Genomic DNA, 23,654 nt, shown 5'->3' with positions numbered 1-23,654 from the left:
TATCATAATTTGACCTCACCAAATCTGGATGTCTGATAACATTTTCCTCTTTCCTTCTTCTTCCTAAAGTACAAATCTTGTCAAATCAAGAGTAGAAGAGATATTCTAGCAGCAGATGCTATCCTAACTGACTGGGAAGTTAACAAATGTGCTTATTTAGGATCTTTTATGAGGATACAAATATGTAATAACTGACTTGGTTTTGAATACAGCCAGCTGGACTATCAGGAGGCCCAGGTTTGGTTCAGAGCTGAGATCTTGGTTCTCTGTGGTTGGTTTTGCTCCACACTCACCTCATGGTAATGTGCAGAAGTATCTTTGCTATTATGGCTGTAACACTTAGGATGAGCAGTGCTGTCAGACTATATATTGTCCACTCTGCAAAAGAGAAGAGGGGAAGCTCTCAGTACATTCATTTATTTACAGTTTTTACAGTAAGAATATTGCACAAAAGAAACAAACAGCCTCCTGATGCTTTATTCAGATCTGTAATTCGATGATGCTCTAAACCTACGAGTATTTTGTGCAGACTGGCAGAAACTGTACAACTTTTAGAACTGTTTTTTTCCCTTGCAGGACACCTCCCTAAAAAGACAGCTTCAGGACTGTGGCCATGTCCACAGTGGCATGGAGGCCCAGCTTCAATGATACATAGAAGCAGATGCCCAGGGTGGTTTAACAATAGGCGAGACTAACCGTGATATTCACCAAGAGTGCATTTCCAGCCTTCAATTATTTACAGCTCAGTAATTGCCTGAATTAAGTGATGTCCTGAAGGTGAGTTCTAGACACATGACAGTGCTCAGTGACACCTCCCCTGCACCCATTAACTTGTCTAGTCCTCTTTGTATTATTGATGAAGATTTTGTTAATTGGGGCAACAGGGATGCATCCAGCATTCAAGCTATTCTAGACTCCACAAAAGTTTGCTCTTTTTTCAGCAACTTGTGCCCTTCTGTGGTATGCAGTGGTCACTGAAGCTGATTTCAGTAAGGAGGCTGCTCTGACTTACATTTTTTGATGTACTTTCATTCTCAAGAACTCACCATCCTCACACTATTTCTGACCTTAGGCTGACAGGTGTTTTGAAATGTAATGAGAGAATCCCAGTCAGTGCTAATTAGACTACATGAAAATTCATCTGCTAGTAAGATGCACAGTGGATCTGCTAATGTGGAGAAGGCAGCAAAGGAAATAGTGACTCCAGATTTTCCTTTGGCAAATTGTTTTTTCCTGTTTCCACATTTTATTGTATCATTACCAGGCATGGAGCTAGTTGGATGGCTTGGGCTGGTTGTGATGACATAGAGTATCTTTGATGACCGGGCTGCATTGATGCTGAGATTTGCTTGTTCATTTATCCTCTCTGAAAGGGTGTGATTCACTGGGATCTTGTTTTGATGCACATTGTCCTTCACAGCTGAAAACACAAGAGTATGATTACAGTAACAATTTCTTAGCAGGTCTAATTGGACTTTATTTTGTGCTTGTAAACAGACATGCTGCTCTCTGGTTTACTTAAGAGAACTCAAATAATCAAATTATATCTGATTCCAGGAAAAGCCTGTACTTCACCAGGTTGGGGTCCTCAGAATTTTTCTGGAAGCTGATTGTTCATCCTAACAGTAGGTACAACTCAAGGACCAGAACATTTTCTCTTGATGACTTTAGATTGGAGAGGAATAGACGGTTGGAAGGAGCCAAGATGAACCAACATGCAGATGGATTACTGGTTTTCTGTTTTGTTTCCCTTTGTCATTTTCCAATCTGTTTTAACAGGAAGGTATAGAACTGAATTTTTGAAAATCTGTATTTTGCTGTTTATGGCGTAGCTGACTGGAGCGTTCTAAACTGAGGGAAATTTTGGCAAAGCTTTCACCCACTGAGTAGTGGCAACAAGAGAAATGAAACACCTGTTAGATCAGAGCTAAAATATTTGCTCTTTAGTTGCCACTTCAGAAATCTCCAGTGTAAACTAAGTGCTTCACTGAAAGGTAGAATCAGCAAAGGTAGCCTCTTACCTCTATATCTGATAGCAAATCCCTGGGCTTGATTGATGTCATCTGAGAAAAAGTACAAAATGACAAAATCCAAAGAGATGTTAAAGGTGTGGGGAGGCCGGTTCTTGCCATTAAAACGAGCTAGAACATGATAGGTGTAACCATCCAGCAATTCCACCATATCTGTAGCATCTTTGATTTCAAAAAGGACAAAGCTGAAGTGAATTTGAGATGCTCCTGGAACTTGTATGGTCCAATAACAGACTTTGCCTGTGCCATATGTGTCAGGAAAATCTGGAGAATAGATCACAGCTGTAGCAGAAGTGTAATTCCCTCCACAGGCACCAATAAGGGCTGTGAAAACAAGAGGAAAGGGAGAAAAACGGAAAGAAAGAAAAAAAAAAGAGGCAATACATTAGTTTTGCAAAGTTTTAGCACCCTGTAGATTCTAATACTTAAATATGACTTAAAGGTACAGACTTGCTAGGCCAGCAGGATGCATTGTCTCTGCAGCTGCTCTTTCCCTCCCACAGCACTGGGAGCACAGCCTTTGATGCCTTTGCTTGGAATACTCTCCTTATGCCTCATTACTCTGACACCTATGCATCCATCTTGCACACTGCAGCTATCCCTTGTCCTTGTGTGTAACCATGTCCCCTTTTGTGCATCCCTGCAGAAATGGGATCAAAGATAAATCACTGATTCAGGGTCTTCTGCTCCATCCCTGTAAGGCAGGCAGGCAGGCAAGTGGATTAGTGACCATTAACTCTCACTGCTTAATTACTGACATTCCTTCACAGCTGTATGAAATTGAAAAAACAAATCTTCACAGAGCAGGTGAAGTTGAAAGGAACCCTGAAGATTGTCTAGTGAAATCCCTCTTCTGAAAGTAGGAGACAGTATCTGTTGTGTTTTGAATCTCCAAGGATGGAGACTCTTCAGCCTCTCTGGGCAATCTGTTCCAGTGTCACCCTCACCATAAAAAAAAAAAAAAAAAATTCTGTATGTTTAAATGGATTTTCCTGTATTTGTTTGTGCCTGTTGCCTCTTGTTTGTTCACTAGATAGCACTGAGAAGAGGATGGCTTCATTTTTACACTCTCCCATCAGTCAGCTTTACAAACTGAAAAGGTTCCTCCCTAGACCTTCTTTTATCAAGGCTAAACAATCCAAGATCTCTCAGTCTCTCCTGTAATACCTTAGTCACCTCTGTGGCCATATAGATCTGCTTTCCAAGCATCCTGTCTTTTGATCTTGCCCAAGTAATATTTGACCTTACCTTCGCTAAGTAACTTGAAAAAGATACTTTTACAAAGTCTGAAGAAAAGATTTGTTGCTACTTTTTGTGTAAGAAACAATTTACATGCAAGTGAATTGTTGTGTTCCTTGGTAACTGTCCAGATTCCCAGTGCAAACTTAAATACAGTGAATCCAGAGAGCCACTCAAATGCCACCAACTGACAATGCATATCCAGACATGCACATACAGTTTTTTACTCTCTAGTAAGATCAATTCTTAGGGAGTCTTTCTGTGACATGCTGCTTCTGATAGCTGACTTAGTACCACTTGTGAGGAAAGTGAGAGAACCTCTGGAGCACGAGCAAGCGTCATTTCTTGGAAGAGCTATTTCACATTATTAATGGATGAGAATTTAATGCAGAAATGGAAAGCAGCTTTATTTTATACTGAATTGAGGTGTTTTGCTGTTTTGTGTGCAGCAGTTCTCATTGTTTTTGAGTCTTCCCTAATTTGCTGAACATGTGAGGCCTCTCCTTTGGGAAAAACTGAGCCTGCTTCAATACTTACTGTCAAAAAGAATGACTCTGCCATCCCCACCGCAAGGCTGAGTATGGTCTCCAAAGCAAACACTGTTGCATTCCGTACTGGCTGCCTCCCCGTATCTCCAGTAGTCAGGATTATTTCCACAAAAACAAGCATAACCTGATTCCATGCCTGCAAACTTTGACAACAAAGATGCATAAGGAAGGGAGGAATAGTATTTGAAGGAGTGACAGCGAGAGGTTGTTTGAGCAAGAAAGCTGGCAGAAGATTACGTGTGTTTTGGAGAAGTATGGTTAGTCAGAGGAACCACCACAGGCTATTTTTGTTTGGGCTGTTAGGATGCTACTTAAGACTAGGGAGAAAGATGGAATGGAGGGCACCCTGACACTCACAACTGCAGTAAGCAACCGTATTTTCTCCTGGCATTATTCATTAGTCATTTGTCCAGATTCCTCTGGATGCAGAGACAAGGCTGGATCTCTCGGGAGTGGAAGTGCAACTTTAGCCCTCCCAAAGGTTAAAAAAAAAGTGGGGAAGAGGAGAAATATGATAGAGAGCTTTAGGCATGTTGCCATTTTTGTCTTTGAAAACATTTTGTAAAGGTACATCAAAGAAATCACCTTAAATTGTTGGCTTCGGCAGGAGCTGATGCATGTTTGGATCGTCAGTTTATTGGAGGTCTCGCTGGTGCCAGTCAAAGGTGGTGGCTCTCCATGGTCCTTGTAACACCCCAGATTTCCTGGCACTGGCAAGAGTAACACACAACAGTCATTCTAAAGGTGTGCCTGTAAACATCCAAGACACAGGCCCTTTATGCACTACCTGATTACTAAGCAGCTCTCTCTATGTTCTGGTCTGGATTTTGCAGTATGGGAAGCGTTACTCTTTGTTATTCATTCTCTGTATGATTCTTGTCAGATTTTCCAAACACACCCAGGGATGGGTGATGGGGCAAAAGAGTATTGTATGTTCTCAGCAATATTCCTGTAAGACTCTCTAGCTGCTTTCAGTAAGCTGCAGTAAAATAAGTGAGATAAATACCTTGTTCATTTCTTCAGACAGAGGCAATTAAAAAACCCCAAGGCATTAAGTGGGTTCAGGGGGGATTGGTTGGTTTTTTTTTTTTACTATTGGCATGCATATTCTGAAAATATAAATTAAACAATGTGATTTCTGATCTTCCACACAATGACATTCTGGAAGTTTTCAAACCAGGATATTCGAAGAAGGGAACCTAAACTGTTTTAGGATGGAGTTTGGCAAGTTTTATGGGAGGGACTATATACTTACATAAGGGAATTTCCTAATATTTAAAACTTGAATTCTGATATGAATCTGAAGTATCTTACAAAGAGATTAAAAATGAGCAGTATTACTTTCACACACCCCCCAATCTATTTACATTAAGATGATGTTTCAAGGCTCCTTGGTCACTATGGGAGATCAGAGTTTTCCCCCTTCAGTGCATAATTTGTCCTCTGCTTTGTTTTTTTTTTTTGGTTTTGCACTTTTCTTCAAAGCACTGGAATTTAGCCATGACCACCCCATGGAGAGGATGTGGAGTACAATACAGTGCTGTGGTAATGGCATAAAATTATCCCTTGGCCCTTTGTCATATCTGCTCACATACTTGAAATTAAATCTGTTACTAGCTCTATGTTAAGATAAGTTTTATCCCTGTGCTAGATTGACAAGGATTCTTTTTGTCCACCTAACTGCCACAGCTCTGTATGACATGATGTGGTCAGAGACCTGTATGAGTGTTTTATTTATGCAGTCATTGGTTATTACAGTACTCAGTAAACTTATTATAAATAATGACATAACGTTGCTTCAAATATTGTCCATAAATTAATTTTGTTTTCTAAGAATACAATTTCAATTATAAATACTTGCATGGAGTTATGGCTTTGATATGCCCTGCAGCAACATTCATGTAAGTACTGAGACTTCAAGTTACAGCCTGATTTAACATACCTTTGGAAATCCCCATCTGCAGCCCCACCCCAGCTGAGTACAGCTGGGCAGATAACTCTGAGAGAGCTCATTCTTTTTTGTATTGTGCATGATTTCGCTGCCCTGAAAAAGCTTCCTACTTATCCAACCTAGCTCATTTTCCTAAGAGACCTGGGATTTTGATTTTTTTTTTTTTAAAGGAGCTTTATTAGTGAGACCTTTCAACCTTGGCTCCAGAGGATTAGTACTTCAGTATGTTCTATGCTAAGAAACCTGACTGAGTAATTTGAAAACTTCTTAAATTTTGTAACTAAATCAAGCGTACATCCTAATTAGTCTCTTTGGTGTCCCAGCAATATTTTAACCTTCTTTGCTCTTAATATTTAGCCTGCTAAGGAAACTTGGCAAAAAACGAGGTAGTCAATGTTCTGCAATTACTGTTCATGCTCACCAGTGATGTTTTACACTTTCTTCACCCATTTGTATCTATTTGTCCTCTTGGCTTAAAAGGTCATCTCTTTTGCACAAGCATATTATTTTTCTTTTAAGCACCATCTGACTAAATGAGGGCCTGGCAAACACCATAGCTTCCGCATTTTACACGTTAAGGCACATATTAAATGTATTAAAATATGGAATTAATCATTTTGAGCTCAAAACCATGTTCCAGCTATGCTCATCTAGCTGTCTTTGAAGAGCCTCCTAGCTTTTTGCAATGGCAGTATGCACAAATTGTTTGAGCTGTCCTTGTTCCTCTGTTCCATACAGCTCTGTGTAACTTACCTAGCCCTGCCATTTAACACTTCATCGATATTTCAGTCAAATTTACTACATTACACACATGCACACTGGAAATACGATTCCAGTAATGAAATCTGTTTATGGGGAGAGAGTCATGTGAGTCATAAACATGAAGATGTAATTAAGTGGTATAGCAAGCCTTTCTTTCTTTCACATTTTGGGAGTGTAAGTTGTTATTTCCTTTGAACTTCAACCTAACCTCATTAACAGGGAGACCAAAAAAGTCAGGAATAGCTGCAACATTGCAAACAAACCATCTGAAGCATTCAGTTCTGAATCCTCCATGTGAGACACACATGTTCTCTCAGGACTCGGAGCTGCTGTTTTGCCTTTTATTTTGTTTATGTCCATTCCAGTCTGCTTGGCAGACACTAAGAAGAAGAGAGGAAGAAAAGGGAAGACTCAGCTCCTCCTGGAGTAACTACCACTGTCTTCTGTGATTCTGCTCACACACCTTCATCTAACACTGCTAAATTCTGTCCAGCCTGTTTACATAGGCAGAATGTCAGAACACATTTCTGACTGAAGCATGTAGTGTTATGTATAAACATTAGGGAATGAGACACACGATATAATCATGTCAATTCATCACCATAATGAAAAATCCTTAACTGTAGACTCTTAATTATTGTTACGATGAATCATTGCATGCAAATCTCTCTAGGCAATCAAGATGCTGCATGTTCTTGGCACTGCCATGGTATTATGTGGGCATAGTTAATAGGTAACTTATGCTCCAGATACTTTTCTAGCAGTAAATATCATTAAGGAAAAGAAGCTTATTTAGGAAATTTTTTCTCTGAAAATTTTCAAGTAGGACTTTTTTACACAATTGCTTTCTTGTTCCATCACGAAACTCAAGTTTTTTATTGTGCACTTCACAAGATAGTTTTGATGGTCTTATGACTTAGCATCATGCTTACTGAAAACAGAAAGTGTGGTGAAGAATAAAAGATTTTTTTACTTACAGAGTTTCATAAACCATGAGGTTTGTATTAAGATTTGGATGGGCTTGCAATGTACAGTTTGCTCTAAATTGCTGCAATTCCTTTTTCTAGTATCAAGTTTCAGTGCAATGCTTGAAGCAGCTGCTACTGGTCAAAAGGACATTTTGTAAATGTAAGTCTGGATTATCTGTGCAAGTAAGTGTCCAAGTTTAAATTCTCTGCTCCCCACCACAGAGAAAACGAGCAAGGCTGGTTTTAAAAGGATCCTTTGTGTAGAACAAATGGAGTGGAGAGAATTTGCCTTTCAGCTTTTTTCCTGGTGCCATATCCAGATAATTTGTTAACATCTGTGGTCTTTATAAAGAAAATGCAAATTCTTTCGTTTTACACCAAGTTAAATTTCTTAATTAGGAGGGTCAGGTTTCTTAAATCGTGCCTGGTATATCAGAAAACTAAGAGTAAGATGTCCTCTGAACAATGAATATCAGAGTGTTGAATGATTTTGTGTTCATTAAATTAGACCTCTTAATCTGTATTTAAGTCTAGGTAAAAGGCATCTGTCTTACGGTCACGCTTATGTATTTGTTTGCCTAGCTTGAACATGGGAATCACATTCAAAAAAAAACCACCAAGCAACAAAACTTTGAGCAAAGTAAAAAAAAAAAAAATCACTTTAGATCCATTTTTATTGTCTGGTTTGGTTTTCTTAACTTCAAGTAAGAAATACACTTCTTCCAATAGAATGTGTGCCTATGCATGGACACCTGCTCTGGTGCTTAGCAGTGAAGACCTAAGTTATGCCTTAGAAACAGAGGGTAATTGCACAGAAGAAGTTAGGAAAGCAAGTGAAGACATTAATGATTAGACTTACTAAAATGTGTAGCTACAGTTGCTTGTTAGCATGCAAAACTAGAATTTCTTAATATTTAGGTGTACTTTAAAGAATGTGATTCGGGAAAGAAAATTTTGGAACATACTGACACAAATCATGACATTGTGGACACAGTAAAAAATAGAATACATTAAAAATATTAAATTCTGGAAAGAAGCTTCATGTGAGTAGCTTGTGAATTATGTGATTTTAAAAAAATCAGTCCAGGTTGTGGTTTCACAGCAATGCTAAGTATCTGCACCTGCCAGAGACAGAATTCTAGCCCAGAGTTCCCATATACCACAGAGACACCTCTTCCCTATGTCCTCTCATATTGTCTTTTGTTTCCTCCAAGCAATTCTCTGTATGATGCACTATATACACTAAACTAATGTAATTCATTTTACGAGCTAATTGCAATGGATGGACATGTTTATACCTCATAAAAACGTTCCTTTCCTTTTTTGTCCTCTAGATTTAAATAAATTAATGATATATCTCTATGGATTCAAAGAACTAGCAGTACTTCCTAAGTTTTGTGTGATTCCCTGTCACACAGTATGATTTGTAAATAATATAATCCAGTAATTCTGAGGTAAGATGAAAAGGATAGCAGTGGAGGACCAATTCAGTAAGCTTGTCATTAGCTCTAAAAAACCTGTGTAAAATATAGCTTAGTCTGCAACTGAAAATAAGCTGTTTTGCCTTATCCTGGCTTCTGTTTGGAAATCACTATCCACTGTTGTATAACTGCCAATCTCTGTTCAACTGAGACACAGGCCTAAAAAAATTGCATGGTGCTCTTACTTCGGCAGGATGGAATCTCACAGTATTTCCAATATATTCCATCTTCATGTTCTGCAATATAGCACCATGGGCTGACATCCCCATCAGGGTTTCTGAAAGAGAAAATCAGTGAGCAAAATTCAATCTTTTTTCAAAAACCACACAAAAAAAATCAATCTTATAAACCTTCAACAGCATCACTATTTTTGCTCTAATACCTCCCATTGACTATTTACCAAGAAAAAGGCAAAGTTTTGTGTTATCAGGAAGTTCCGATAGCTTTGGTTATGACACTATTCATCAAGCATAAGATGCTAGTACTGTCTAAAATGTAGCTTTTTTTTATTCTAAGTTTAAAAGGTGCAGGGCTATTTCTGGTCAGTATTGACAGGGAAGAAGATTTTCTGTCCCACATCCTGTGTACGGGTTCCATAGACTCATAAACTCGATTTTTTGCCTTGGTACAAAATAGTCCAGACTCCAACTTTCTGTTATATGTGGTGATAAAAACAGTGAGCTGATAAAGTCTTCTGGGAAAGAGTTATTTTCTTTCCCTTCAATAAAACTGACTAAATCCATTCCAGTGATTTCTCTATATTGATGGTTAATTCCTTATGTGTCCATGATAATGATGATCACTATTTTTATAGTTATTTGCTGTTGAACAGCATCACTTAAAAATGCACACCTAATTAGTCATTAGGTTATTTAAAGATTTTTCTGAGTACACTTTGAAAAGCTATTCATGTTGTAAAGATCTATTTAAGAGAATAAATTGTTCGATTGGACAGTCAGGGTGAAATATGACCTTTTCTTTTAACTAGGACCAGTTACAATCTTTTTATCACATACTTTGGCACGAATTCTATTAATGACACAGCCCTACTGAAGTGTCAGTTCAGCTGCATGTTGTCATTTACACGTATTAACAACTCTTTTGTGGGAGATCCAATTTTAGAAATTCTGTGGATGGTTTTTTGGTCAAATAACAGACTGCTGAAAATAACTGGTGAGTTGAGTTCAGTTTAGATTACTAAAATGTTGCTAGTTAGGTTTTCAGACAGATTAGTAGAGGTAGTGGACAGTGAAAGTCTAAGACTAGCTATGCTAGGAATTTAGGTGTAATGCAAGAGCTTCCAGTAGCTAAAAAAAGTAGGAGACTAAAACCAAGTAAAGCTTGTACTTGCACTAACCCATTTTCCCTTGTTTCCAGAGTTACAGGAATTTTTGCGTTTACATCTTCATGACAGAAACCGTATGTCTGGAATTGAATCATGATAATGGCACTCTACACATAAATGCCTTAAAAATGCGAGGAAATTGTAGAGAAACATGATGAATGTCTTCAGGAATCTTTGTCTTGAACCTCAGAAGCACACACAGTTAGAAAACAACTCTCTGTCTTTCAGAATCTCCAAAAATTTCAGTCTTCATAATTTTGTTATGGTTGAAATGAGTGGAACGTTATGAGGCATTTCCATCGTAACAGGGTGTCTTGAAGTAAACAAAGTATTCCAAGTAAGGACCACCCATGGAGAGGTAGCATGCTTCTGATTAATACTTCAAGTGTAAAATTAGATTATTCAAATGCTGTTCCTAAAATCAAATCTCAAAGCAATGTATTATGCCTTAAAAAAGCCTTGTGAGGTATGTGCTGCCTGAGAGAAGGGAAGATCAAGTTGTCCATTGTCATCAAACAGATGAATGTCAGAGAAAGAGCTAAAACAGCTGTATCACAGGCCTCGACAACATTTGCATGCTAAAGATATACTCTGGCACTGTTAGTCACTTTCCAAGCTTTCTTTCAAGAGAATGTGAAGTTAAAAGTCATCCATTAGTTAGGACTGTCATTCCATACACCTGTCAGAATATTCCTAGGCCAAGTGATACAGCGTAAGGAAGAAAATGCCTAACCTTTCAGTCAAACTCAGCCTCAACGAGGATAATCCAACACCTAGCAGAATGAGGTAAAAAAGCTCTATTTGGTAATCAAGTAATTTCTCATGTTTACATATCAGATTATAGGCTTCTTGCTCCTTGTAACACCAAGTTCTCATCTGCTAGGTAAAGCAAGTCTCAAGTGTTTTTTGAGTATCTGGATAAACATTCAGTTTTTTATATGTTTTTGCACAGCTTGAACACATTTTGCTTTGTACTAACCAAAATATTAGCCGAAATGACTTCCAAAAGTAAGATCCTGTATATACAGTCTGTCTAAAATATTGCCACACAGCAACAATCAAAATTACATTCTTAATTCTGCTATTTGTATCAGAGAGAATTCAGTGGCCACTGTATTTTAAACAGCTCTGTATCAGTATGCCTACTGAGACATGAAGCTGAAAAAAAGCCTGCAGAGCCCAGACATCTCTGAACTTAAGTTCTGATTTGGCTCCTAAATTGTGAAGTTCTTATTTAAGTTTTGTTCTGAGTTCTATCCATAGTTATAGAGGACTTCTCTAGAGGGCAAGGAAACAGAAGTGCATCTGCTGTGGTTTAATCTGGTATTGTAACCCCTGACAGATGAGCTTCTGAATTCAAATAGCTACTCTAACTCACTTAGAATTTTTAGTGACTACAGAACTTTCATTAGAACAAAACTTGGAAACAGAGTGTGTAACAGAACCAGGCTTCTGTGGGAGGATAAAAATCATAAAGAGACTCCTCCAAACACTTGCTGCACTGCTGTACTTCTGATTTGGATCATTTTTTTATCTCCACCTTTTCATTTAAGTAATCTATAGTCTTTCTCTGTCATGCCAACTTCCAGATTGGACACATTATAAGGGACAGTGCTGAAAAAGTGTGGGAGCTGGGTTGAAAAAGTTATTCTACTAATGGTGCTCATAGATCCAGGGTACTAATTCCAGGATAAACCAAAAAGTGTTAGACACAGTTCTGACATTCTTCACTGCATGACAGGAAGTTTCATGATTTTCTTCCAACTGCTTAAAGTAACACTGGGTATACAGGCAATGTTAAAGCAATGTGGTATTTCTTACCTGCAGTAGTTATGCTCTCCAAGCCCTCCCTCCCCATTGGGATATTTCACAGTATTATAAGGATGCTCAAAGGTCTCATTCCAAAAAAGACAAGGTTTCCCTGCATATTGGGAGGTCTGGTTCTGAGTGCCACGATAGTCGGCCCCGTTTGCTGTATAGCATTCTGGGAAGAAAGAGAAATGAAAAAAAGAAAGAATATATGTAGGTTTAGTGTTTGTTCTTCCCTCACCCTCCACCCCATCTCCAATAGACCATGTTCCCTGCATTGTTTAGGCAGCTAAAGATGCTGGCTAGGATTTAAGATTTCTCTCAGTCAAACCTCTATTCAAGAGATTATGATGTCATTACTTTAATAAACAATGTATGAGACAGGTCTGAAGAGAGGTTTACACAATTAACATGCATTTTCTGAATAAGCATAATACTTTTTTTACTGTTTTTCCTACGTTTTACTCATTAGCACAACTCTGTAACTTGTTAATTTTCCAAAAATGAAATTATATGATATTACCAGTCTGCTACTTATCAGCATATTAAACAAAATCTCATGCTACTTCAGCTAAAGTTCTGACTTGATAAAGTGAAAGACTTCATAGGCACGGATCTTACCAACATTTACATTCTGATTTAGAAAAATTCTTAGGGATTGAATTGCCTTAGAAAGGGACCTCCTTCAGTACAGTATAGTCATGATTTGCTACTAAAGCATTTATGCTTTCAAATTAAAAAGTCTGTATCAGTATTCTTCTGCCTCACTCACGTTTTATCCCACTTATGTTTGTTTTCTTAGCTTCCTAATACTCAGCAAGTAAGAAATCAAAGTAGAGAATGATTTCTCTAGTTACTAAATACATTAGTCCCTTCTCTGCTGAACTACAAATTTCATGCTGCCTGGTTTTGCTGGGTCTTGTTAATCATAGAATCATAGAATGGTCTGGGCTGAAAGGGACCTGAAGGATCATCTGGTTCCGACCGCCCTGCCATGGACATCTTCTGATCAAATAAATATTCAAATGCATGAACAATTTTCCTTTTGCTGAAATTGCAAAACAGTTTTGATTAAATTATGCAATGTGAGTGTGACAAAGCATGGGAACATGTTGCCCAGCAAGGCTGTAGAATCTCCATCCTTGGAGATATTCAAAAGCCACCTGGGCACGGTTCTGGACAACCTGCTTTAGGTGACCGTGCCTGAGCACAGCAGTTGGACAAGATGACCTCCAGAGGTCACTTTGATCTCAACCATTCTGTGATTATCTTCCAGAAACAGTCATTATAATTAGTGTACCATAAATAAGTCCATCCTGTTTATAATTGATACTTGCTAACATTTATCATCCTTGCATTTATTTAAGAATAGGGTTAAAATATAACAGTCTGTGACAGAATTAAAACCGCTGTGTTACGCTGCTGTAAACATTTATTTGTACTGGACAGCGTTACTGAGGAAATTCACAAATGCTTTCTGCTAACTACAGGCTGTGAAACCTCCTGTTTCATCTGATAGCATTCTCTGTAGAAACCATGTTAGAGCTGCAGAGACGTTCTACTGCCCTGAGGGAGTGGGAGAGTGCTCTGAAGTATGTGCTGATCTCAGGTGTCCCTCATGAGATCTACCTTACAAAACAAGTCTAGAAAGACCTGTGTGGCTGCAGCTGGAAGAGGAAAAAAAAAACCCACCCACATCTTAATCCTGATATTCAGAGTACACCGTTTTTGTATTTAGAACTACTGTAGAAGAAGGAAAAATGTATTATTAAAACCATGCCTCTGAAATTAGTTTAGTCTGGGCTCCCAAATATCAGAATGGTACAATTATAATAATTATTTCAGAGTTCTGTTACACAGCAGATGAAAGACAATGGTTTTGTGCTTTCACTGTGCATTTTCATGCCTAGGCAAGTTTGGATTTCTATTAAATGAAATTTTGTTGCTGAAGGCACACAGAAGAGGTGTCTGCACAGCCACTAATGTATTCTGCTATCATCCCTGGACAGAAAGCTATATAATTTAACCAAAACAAGCTTCAGGTCAATACTCCTCCTTACTGTAATTTACCTGACTGCCTTAGCAATACAGATGGGCTGCATACATTTGCTTAAAAATGCAAATCTGAGTTTCCAGTATTCAGGCCACCACAGATATTTGTGTAAACATGAAAAAAAACCAATTTAAGGTCACGACTGTGTTGCAACTTTCTTCAATACCTCTTTTGCTTTGCAGTTAACATAAAAGCTTTTGTAGGTTATAGCTGAAAATATAAGCTGATGAATTTAGCAGAAAAGGGAGAAAAATGTAATCAAAATAGATAAACAAAATAATATGCAGTATAAAGAATTTGTGAGAAGTGATAAACACATCCAGAAAAGATATCTACATTAGCTTTGTGCTACTACTTTTTTTTTTGCTTCTCACTCCTAAATGAGAAGCAATATATACTTCTATCTACTCAGAAATGCAAGGAATGCTACAATACCTGAATTTAGTCTGGCACACAAACTAAACTGAAGTTAACTTCAGTCCATTTTAGGATCAGCTAAGACTGGCCCATGCTTTAACTTGCAGTAGCAACTGACTTACATTTTCATGTCAGCTTTTTTTAACTGATTTTCTTCAAACTTCACTGCACTTTAAGAACAAAAGGAAGAGTCAGATGTCTCTTCATTCCTCTTAGCTGCAGCTTTTTGCTCCCAAGACAATAGGTAGCTGTATCACTGCCTCCTGTGTTCCTTTACACTATCAAGAGATTTGGTGGAAATGTGCCAGCTGAGTTGTAACAAAGCTCCCCTGGCTTAGATGTGGATGTGGAAAGGGGAGGCAGTGAGATACCAAGCAAAATCATTGATTATCCCTGAAACACTGAAGTGAAAACTTTTAAGTCATGGAATTTAGCAGCTGTTATCAAATGAAATACAAAACCTTTTGTGCTACAGGGAATGGGGATTTTGTTAAGGATTAGTAATAGTTTTGCCATAGCATGGGAGTGCAATCTTTTCAAATAAATATTGGCATTTTATAAAATCAGGTCAGTTGTCCTTGCTACGCTCCCTCCTGGCTTCTTGTGCACCTGCTCACTGGCTAAGCATGGGAAACTGAGAAGTCCTTGATTTAGAGTAAGCCCTACTTGGCAACAACTAAAAAATCAGTGTGTTATCAACATTATTCTCACACTAAATACAAAACACAGCACTGTACCAGGTACTAAGAAGAAAATTATACCAGCTGAAACCAGGACGCAACCCTACAGTCTTTGACCTTGAGCAGTCAGTGCTGGGATCTGCTGAGATATATTTTGTACAGTTTTCTGTAAAATTCCTAGCAGCATAGTTACAGATGTCAGCATATTCAGTATCTTGGCAGTAAACAACTCAATTCTTCCGTTTATCACAGGCAGTGATTTCATCATATTTTGCTGCATGACAGCCAAGACACTACCTTAGTGATTTCACCATTAAATTAATACTCCCAATGTGCTGAAGGTGCATGTTTCATCTGCAGAAAGGCCACTGTCCTCTCTATTTTAAATGCAAGTCCTAAGAGATTCTGGAGAACAGGAGGTTAGAACTTCCACCCTACTTTTCATCTTACACCACTAGTGCAATAATTCTGTGAAAAGACGAGCTTAAAAAAAAGGTCACCTAGATTTGTCTGCACAAAACTAATTCATATTGAGGTCACCTAAATTAAACAGTCAGAACAGACTGGACTGAACACTATCGGTAAAACTCTTTGGTTTACTCAAATCACCTGATTTCTCTTTGGTAGCTTATGTAGAAGGGAGGGGGAAAAGAGTAAATCAACCAGCAACAACCACCTCCCTACGTTGTGGCACCCACTGGATCCAACTGCCTTGTGCTGACTGATACTTCTACGATACTTTAGGCTATGAAGCCCTTCACTTGGAGTGTAAAATCAGAACAGTGACTCAAGAAAATTAATACCAGTTCTATGAATTTCAGCAAGCCTTATTCCTTAAAGTTTTGTAAGACTATGGTAAACTATGACAGAACTCACACTGTATCCAGGTCCTCTCCCAGTGGCAAAGACAGCAAGGGAAAAACAGACACCTTGTGGACACTACAGCTGACAGCCTCCAAAAAGGCATCAGGATGCCACTGTGCTTGGCAGATGTGCCACGTGGTTTTTGTTCATGCACGCAAGGCTCAAACTATCCTGTCAGCCATAAACCTCTATTAAAACACTGGGGTTTCAGAGAGAACATGAAGAAAGAAAGCTGTGACCACTCATATCTACAAGTGTGTGACCTCATAGTTCTAAGATCTTAGTCAGCTGGGTTTCAGACATAGTCTGATGTAGAGGCTTATGTCAAATCTGTGATTAGAATCAGTGTCCATGATGATTTCACTCAATTAACTGCTTAATGACCCTGCTGCTTCTACTGTTTCACGGGGATGTCTGTAAACAGAATTAATCAGAGATAATTAATCAGAGAACCTTTGCAGTGGTTCTAGTACGAAAGGTTCCAACAGGTGCTGTTCAGGCTAATGTTTATGAGCCTTCGTGAGAAAACATGGACAGCAGTTTGTTGTCAGGGCTGCTTTGTTTTCAACACATCAGGTGCCATGGTTGATGAAAAGTAACTTTTCAAAATGAATGCTGAGACTACATAAGTATGTATTGAGTGACAACTGCCAGAACAAAAAAGCAGAAAACAAGACTAGGGATGTTGTCCCCTATAAGCGAATACTCAGTGTGTGATACAGGTTCACAATTAGTTTTATTAGAGCCAGATCAACATTTGGAAGATCAAACAGCTGCTGTTGTAGGAATTCTTTCCATCTGTGTCGGTTTCTTCTTCAATGTAGGGACCTTACAGTGATCATTTTCCTTTGTTACTTTGGGACTGCATGGCTGCCTGCACTCCACATGGGCGCCACTTTAGGATCATTTGAAAAATTAAGGTAGTGCAGACTGTAATAGCCTGACTTTTTTACTTATGATAAATCACTGACATTTGAGTCTGCACTGGCTTCCAATGATTTTCTCAAAGACATCTATCTAGAGACACTACAAATTGCAGACTGAAGGGATGGAGGTTTCAGGGTGTTTTAAATGACTTAGAGGACTTTCCAAGTTTGAGGCCTGTACACAGCTTTTGAGACTGAAAATTCAGAATGACAAACTTCTTCCTATTCCACTGGAGAGAAAAAAAAAAAGAAACCACTTTGTTTGCTTAATGTTTTGGAAGCTACTTGGAGCATTGAGTAGTGTCCAGAGAGACTGACAATTATCAACCTGAAACTAGCCTACCCAAGCCAGAAATTATCCTACCACCTACTGCCCAACAAAAAGCAAGGTTTTCTTTTAAAGATGTGTAGATTAATGAAAGATAAATGAAAGTGGCTGCTATTTAAATCTTGGGTTTCATTACAGCAGTGTAATTAAATGTTCTGTAAGGTTGGACCAAAAATTAAAGGTTCCTTGAATTTACATGGTATAACTGCCTGCTCAGTTTTCATTTGTTTTTCCTACAGCCTTTTAGAAAAGTCAGGAAAATGCTTAAGCAGAATATAAGGGTATGAAACCAAGGGTGCCAGGTCCGATAATGACTCAGTGTGGGTTGCTTGATGCATGTGCTTGCACAGTATTCTAAGAATAGTTTTAAGTCATTTCCATTCTACCTAAACTGTTCTAGTTCTTGCTGGAGATTGTAATTTAAGCACTCCTCCTTAAATGAAAGCACTGTATCTAGGTGCAGATGGCAACAGTTACAGGCACTAACCAGATGCTGCAGTCTCTAATTTGATTGAAAGCGTATAATTAGACAGCAGAAACACTTCAATGAGAAAGTAACGCACAGAGGAAAGGACAGAAACCACTGAACTGATGCCAAGATACCCCGGCAGTAACAGAGGCAGGGGCCCACGGATGGAAGGGGCAAAACACCACATCACCTTCTTCAAATGAGAACATTTTTGTTTCCCTAGAGATGTGAATAGGGATTCTATTATCATAGGTTGCCACAGTTCTTCATGTGGGAACACTGATTAAAACCAGAAGAAGCTTCAGGAGATGAAAGACACAAATATGGCTTCTGTGGTCATTATTAAAAATATTTTTAGCATTGCAATGGTTTTCTTTGAAGATGCAGTTTTATCGACTGAACCAAAAGTTAATTTGCATACTATCATACGAGTGGGCAGGAAAAAAAATCTCATTCTGTATTATGTTATGATGCAAAATAAATGCTTTTGGGAAGTATAAGGCTGATTTAGATCTACCCAAGTAAAAAAGTAGTGTACTATTTTTACATTTCAATACTTTTCTATTCCAATTCATACTAATACAATACAAGCACTCATCAAAACTATCAGGCTTCTGTGTCTGTGCTGTGTAACAGTAAAACCCCCCCACAAGAGAACAGTTGATACAAGCCAAAGAAAAGCCATCACAAAAGAATTATCTTTGTTCAAAATTGCAATTTTCAAAATTGCCAGAAAACAACTCCCCATTTGTTAAATCAGACAGTTATGTTTTGATGTGATGCTATGTGAGAGCACTTGGTTAGCTGATCATTCTTCCTTTACAATGCAGGGGAACTCCACATGCTTAAAATTTGTATCTTGCTCATTCTACATATCCATGCAAACGCACACTCAGACATATAATTCCTGAAAGTCCTCAAATGCAAACATTTTTGCTGGTCAGAATTAGAGACTTAATTAGCATTGGTCCAAGCCAGAGAGTAGCCACAGTGAATATTTGATTATATTTGATTTATGCCACCTGAGATTTGATCAAACCTTGACTGAACCATCTGTCTTGTAAAAATGTACATTCCTGGAAATGTACAGACATGCAGAGTTGATACTTGTGTTCCCTGGCAGTGTGTGAGCTGTCATATATGTGAACTTGCTATCCTTGTGAAATTTTGACTCTCATTGTCCAGCTAATCACTTTTCATTACTTTTTTTTTTTTTTTAAATCTGACTGGCCAGACCTTTTCTGGAATATGTTGGAAGCAGGCAAGTTAGGTTATGAGCACAAGAGGCAGTTCCCATTATTTCTAAATCCTTTAAAGTATTCATTCTGTCCCTTTTTTCTTTTTATTTGTACAATACAAACATGCTATATTAGCCAGAGTTTTGCAGCTGCTGGCTGGTCCTCAGCCACAAGATGCAAACACACTTGCTTGTCTTGTGATTCTTTATCACTGGAAGTAAGAATGTGTGATGTGGCCCCATAAGAATTTCTGTTCCTTAATACACCCATTTGTTTTCTTTCTTTGTGAAGTTTTAAAACTGTTGTTCCCTTGTCAAGTGTGGCAGACTGAATCCCTTTGGCAATTTTATCAGGATGCCCCATAGCCACTGTGTGGATGAAGGGAGTGGTCAATTGCACAACCATTATGGTGTGATATGACAAAACTGAAAATTTTGCAGCTGGCAGCATGTAATCCCTGCCTCCCTCCCACTTCTTTGGCTCCATCCTACTTAAATACATTCACATAACTCTGGATTTTGAGTTATGCTCTATGCATGTACAAGCATGATATGCTGAAATGTCTGACTATTTCATCCCCTATCTGCCTAGTTAGAAAGAAGAAAAAAAAAAATTGCTTTTTCAAGTATTTCCATGACGCTTGCTTATGGCATATCAAGTAGAACTGCTTCTCTGAATCACCAAGGCACAGGCAGAATAAGATGACAAGAGATACAAGGTTTGTAAGAGAAGGCTGGAATAACAGCTCAGAGGAAAGACTCAGCTGGGAAAAAAAACAAGGACATGGTGACTCAGTATTGCTAAATGGAAAGAAAACAGAGAAAGGAAAAAGATTGAAAATCATATACATTTCTGATGAGGAAATTAAATGAATGCTATAAATACAGAAACTAGAAATTATAACTTTTTGCACTGAGTATATAAACCAACATTTGTTCACCAAAACTAACATTTGCTGAAGGCATTTCCATTTCTTTGGCCTTGTAACACAAAACTCACCAAATTCAATCAGTCTTTTAATGGTAGGTAATCTATTCACAGATCTCTTACTTCTGATTCACTTGAGAAATTATGTATGGCTGAATGTTTGAATGCACAAATGTCAAGGTCTGAATGCAGAAATGTCAGTGTTTGAATTAACAGAAACTGTTGGACGTCACATGGTGAAGCAGAATCATTCTGTGAAAAGTAGCATAGTAGTATGTGCAAAAATGGTTAATTCACTTTCATTTCTGACAACTGGAGTAATTTTTCATATTGTAATTCCAGAAGTTTCTCTCCTGTCTTAGCAAATGATGGTGACGCAGTCTTTATTTCGACTGCACTTCACAAAAAGCTTATTAAGACATACATTAGAAAAACAAAATAGGAATAGGCATTAAAAACATACCATATGACAAAATGCCTTCCAAAAACAGTAGTAATGTTTGTCATTTCACAATTCTGCTAGTTTCAAGTGCAACCTGACACAGCTGATGCCATTTAAATTCTGTGGCATTAAGGGTCAAGATGAAGATCCCGATGTATACCTTGTGCAGATTAGGAACTCTGCAGATCCTGTACATGCCATACAAAGAACAGGTTGTTGTTGAAACGCAGATTTGCACTGTTTCCAGGTTCTTTAGCAGAAGACACATAGGTGGCAGTACTTTCTAGATCCATTCTCCTTTGCTACACCTTCATACAGGGGCAATATATAATTGTCTCTATAATCCACTCCCTTCTTCCCCTGCCCCAGCTGCTTGTGCTCAGGCATTTCTGTCCCCTTTAACAGCTAAACATTCACACTGGGCCACATCCTCCACTTGCTGTCACGCAGCCCTCTGTGAGAGATACGGTTACACATGGAGTGTTCTTTCCACAGTTCTGCTCTGAAACCTTACAAGCAAACATTCTTCAACCTAAGCACAGCAAGGAGTATCCACTGTGTGCACCAAACACGTCCTAATGGTACTGGGAACAGACTGTTAGACATGGTCCCTCTCTAGGCAGCTCTCTAAATGCTTATCTGAAAATACTCTCAAGTTTTACTTCTGAGAAGTAAAGTCTGCCAGAACTTTTCCTTGTAAAAGGTTTTTTATTCCCTGAAAAAGCCTATGTAAGTCTTTTCCATATCTAATTAGGTACATCTACAAAAACTTGATGAGCAAGTATGTGTTCAAAAAGAAGTGGAGCAAATTCTACTTGGTAAGAAGTAACAGCAATTAAGAATACACAAAACGTATCCAGAAGGACCACACATCTGATGGCTGTGACACTGTGATCATCTGGAACTGCCACTTCAGACCTTGCAAAGTATGGCCAATGTTTACCAGAGGAGAACCATAGTACTTGAAATCATTAGTAACAACTAAAATGAGGACAAAAGCGTGCAGAGAAATTTTAAGTGAAAAATCACCTTAGGAAGTGAAGCTTCAGGCTTCCCAGACTCTTTGGCTGAACGAGAACCTAAATGGTCAGAGGAGTCCAGGCTTGGCTGAGAGCTGGAGCAGCCCACTGCGGACAGGCAGGATGGCCACCCTTCAAGCTCTGGCTCTGCTGCCAGAGTTTTCTTTCCCAGTGACACAAACAATCGCACGCCCCTCTCCCTTTACAAGCCTCCATTCCACAGATCTAGCTATCGAACCACTTTTATAGAGAAACGTGCTGCTCTTCTTTCTCTTACATCATGCTTTCATACAGTTTCCGAGCTCCCAGTTCAGCAAGCACAGAGAGAGCCTCAAATGCCCACGGACTCCACGCAAAAACACCCGCAGCGTGTTTGCACGAGCAGCTTCGAGCCCGGCACCGCTCTGGCGAGCAGGAAGGGATGTCGTCGCGACCTCGAAGAGGCGCTGCCGGGCGGCAGAGCCCTTCCGCGGGAGGCTGCGCGCCAGCTGCGGCTCTGCGGAGCTCGGGGAGAGGCTGCCCGGCTCCCTCGCCGCTCAGCCCTGCGAGGAGCCCGGGGAGCAGCCCCAGACGCGCCCCCCTCCCGGCTCCCCGCGGAGCGTCACTCACCGGAGAGAACGGGCTCGCGGCAGCAGCTCAGCGCCAGCCCGGAGAAGGCCAGGACGGCGGCGAGGGCGGGAGGCTCCATAGGCAGCGGCCGCCGGGCCGCACCGCGCTCGCAGGCGGCAGCCCCGGCGCTCCGGGGGTGGCAGACGGCCGGGAAGAGCGCAAAGTGCGGGAAGCGGAGGCCCTACAGCATGTGTCCTGTAAGTGCGCCCCGGCGAGGTGCCGAGTGGCAGATGAGGGATCCTATTACCAGCCATGTGACAGGAAAGGATAGAGACCGACATCCCAACCTGCTGCAGCGCGGGACCGCAGAACTGCCGCTTCCACTTCTGACACCGACAGGTTCGGGCTGACGGCGTTCGCCCCGGGGCAGCGCTTCGGCCCCGCGGAGCCCTCCTCGCGGGCCGGGGCGCCTTGCCACACTCACACACACACACACACACACACACACACACAAACACACACAAACACACACAAACTCCTCCATCGCAGCAGCGACCCACGTCTCGCTCTCGTCACTCCCCTCGTACCCAGTGTCCCGCTGCGGGCGCGGAAGAGGTCGGGCGAGAGCTCGCCAGCCCCGTGGCCTAGCGCGGCCGGCCGCTGCCCCTGCCCCGCGCACGCCCTCCGCCCGCCGGGTTCCCCTGGGGTGCCACAGCCGATGGGAGTGCGCAGGTGCAGCTCGGCTCTCCTGTTCTGCAGCCGCGAAGGCACGGACGGACACGGCACGGGAAGAGAACGCTGCGGACTTTCTGAGGGACGCGGGCATGAGCGGCTCCGCGGGCGGCGAGGTGCCAGCGCCGCACGGTGCGATTTGGGGCGTCATTCTGAAAGTGAAAAGGCACTTTTCAGTGTCAGAAGTGACCGGGCGGTGCAGCCATGCTGAGGGAGCGCTGACAGAAAGCAGCGCGGGCGCTGAACCCCTCGTGTCCCCCGTAGGCCGCGTCCCGAGGCGGGCGGAGCTGCGGCCGCTGCCCCGGCCCCGGGTCGCAGGGACAGGCACGGAGACCGGCACGGAGACAGGCACAGAGGCACAGAGACAGGCACAGAGACACAGAGACAGGCACAGAGACACAGAGACAGGCACGGAGACAGGCACACAGCGCCCACCCTTCCCAGAGACCCGAGACATTCGCGGGCGGGCACGGACACGGGGACGTGAGGGACACCCCCGCACACACACACCCAGCGCGACAAACACAAACACAGCAGCCAGGAACACAAACACAGGCTCCGGAACCGAAAGAGAAGGAGCAGCGTTGCTTTCTGAGAACGCACGTGCAGAAAGACAGGGTTTCTGGTTTGTTTTGGTTTTGGTTGTGGGTTTGTTTTTTTTTTTCATCTACCTGAAGATGGACAAAGTGTCAAGGTGGTGATGTCAAGCTATTGTCTAAACTTCTACAAAGTCTTATTACCTGGCCTGTGAGACGTTTTAGCAATGGCAGTACAGCTTTGCTATGCACAAACTAACAGCGAAAAACCCCCACGCTAACAGCAAAATACATAAAGTTGCTGTGTCGAGAACAGAAGGAGACAAAGGTCCTTGTAGCCC

At 40.6% G+C, this 23,654-nt stretch overlaps 1 protein-coding gene across 1 annotated transcript in view; it reads right to left on the bottom strand.

The window, feature by feature from the left end:
* LOC121673241 (kremen protein 1-like) overlaps positions 1-22,611 on the bottom strand; it is a 30,781-nt gene extending 8,170 nt beyond the window's left edge. Inside the window, exons 1-8 of the mRNA XM_042046394.1 lie at positions 22,106-22,611; positions 12,146-12,308; positions 9,165-9,256; positions 4,403-4,527; positions 3,807-3,960; positions 2,022-2,354; positions 1,262-1,420; positions 294-378 (exon numbers count right to left, since the gene is read on the bottom strand). Of these exons, the coding sequence (XP_041902328.1) occupies positions 294-378; positions 1,262-1,420; positions 2,022-2,354; positions 3,807-3,960; positions 4,403-4,527; positions 9,165-9,256; positions 12,146-12,308; positions 22,106-22,184 (1,190 nt within the window). The 5' untranslated portion in view covers positions 22,185-22,611. The remainder of the gene's footprint in view (positions 1-293; positions 379-1,261; positions 1,421-2,021; positions 2,355-3,806; positions 3,961-4,402; positions 4,528-9,164; positions 9,257-12,145; positions 12,309-22,105) is intronic.
* Between the last annotated feature and the right edge of the window lie 1,043 nt (positions 22,612-23,654).

This window comes from Corvus kubaryi, unplaced genomic scaffold, assembly GCF_017639235.1.
Source record: "Corvus kubaryi isolate FWS band 111438036 unplaced genomic scaffold, C.kubaryi_AGA036_p1.0 65292, whole genome shotgun sequence".
NCBI classification, from domain to species: Eukaryota; Metazoa; Chordata; class Aves; order Passeriformes; family Corvidae; genus Corvus; species Corvus kubaryi.
This window is presented reverse-complemented; position numbering and strand designations above follow the sequence as displayed.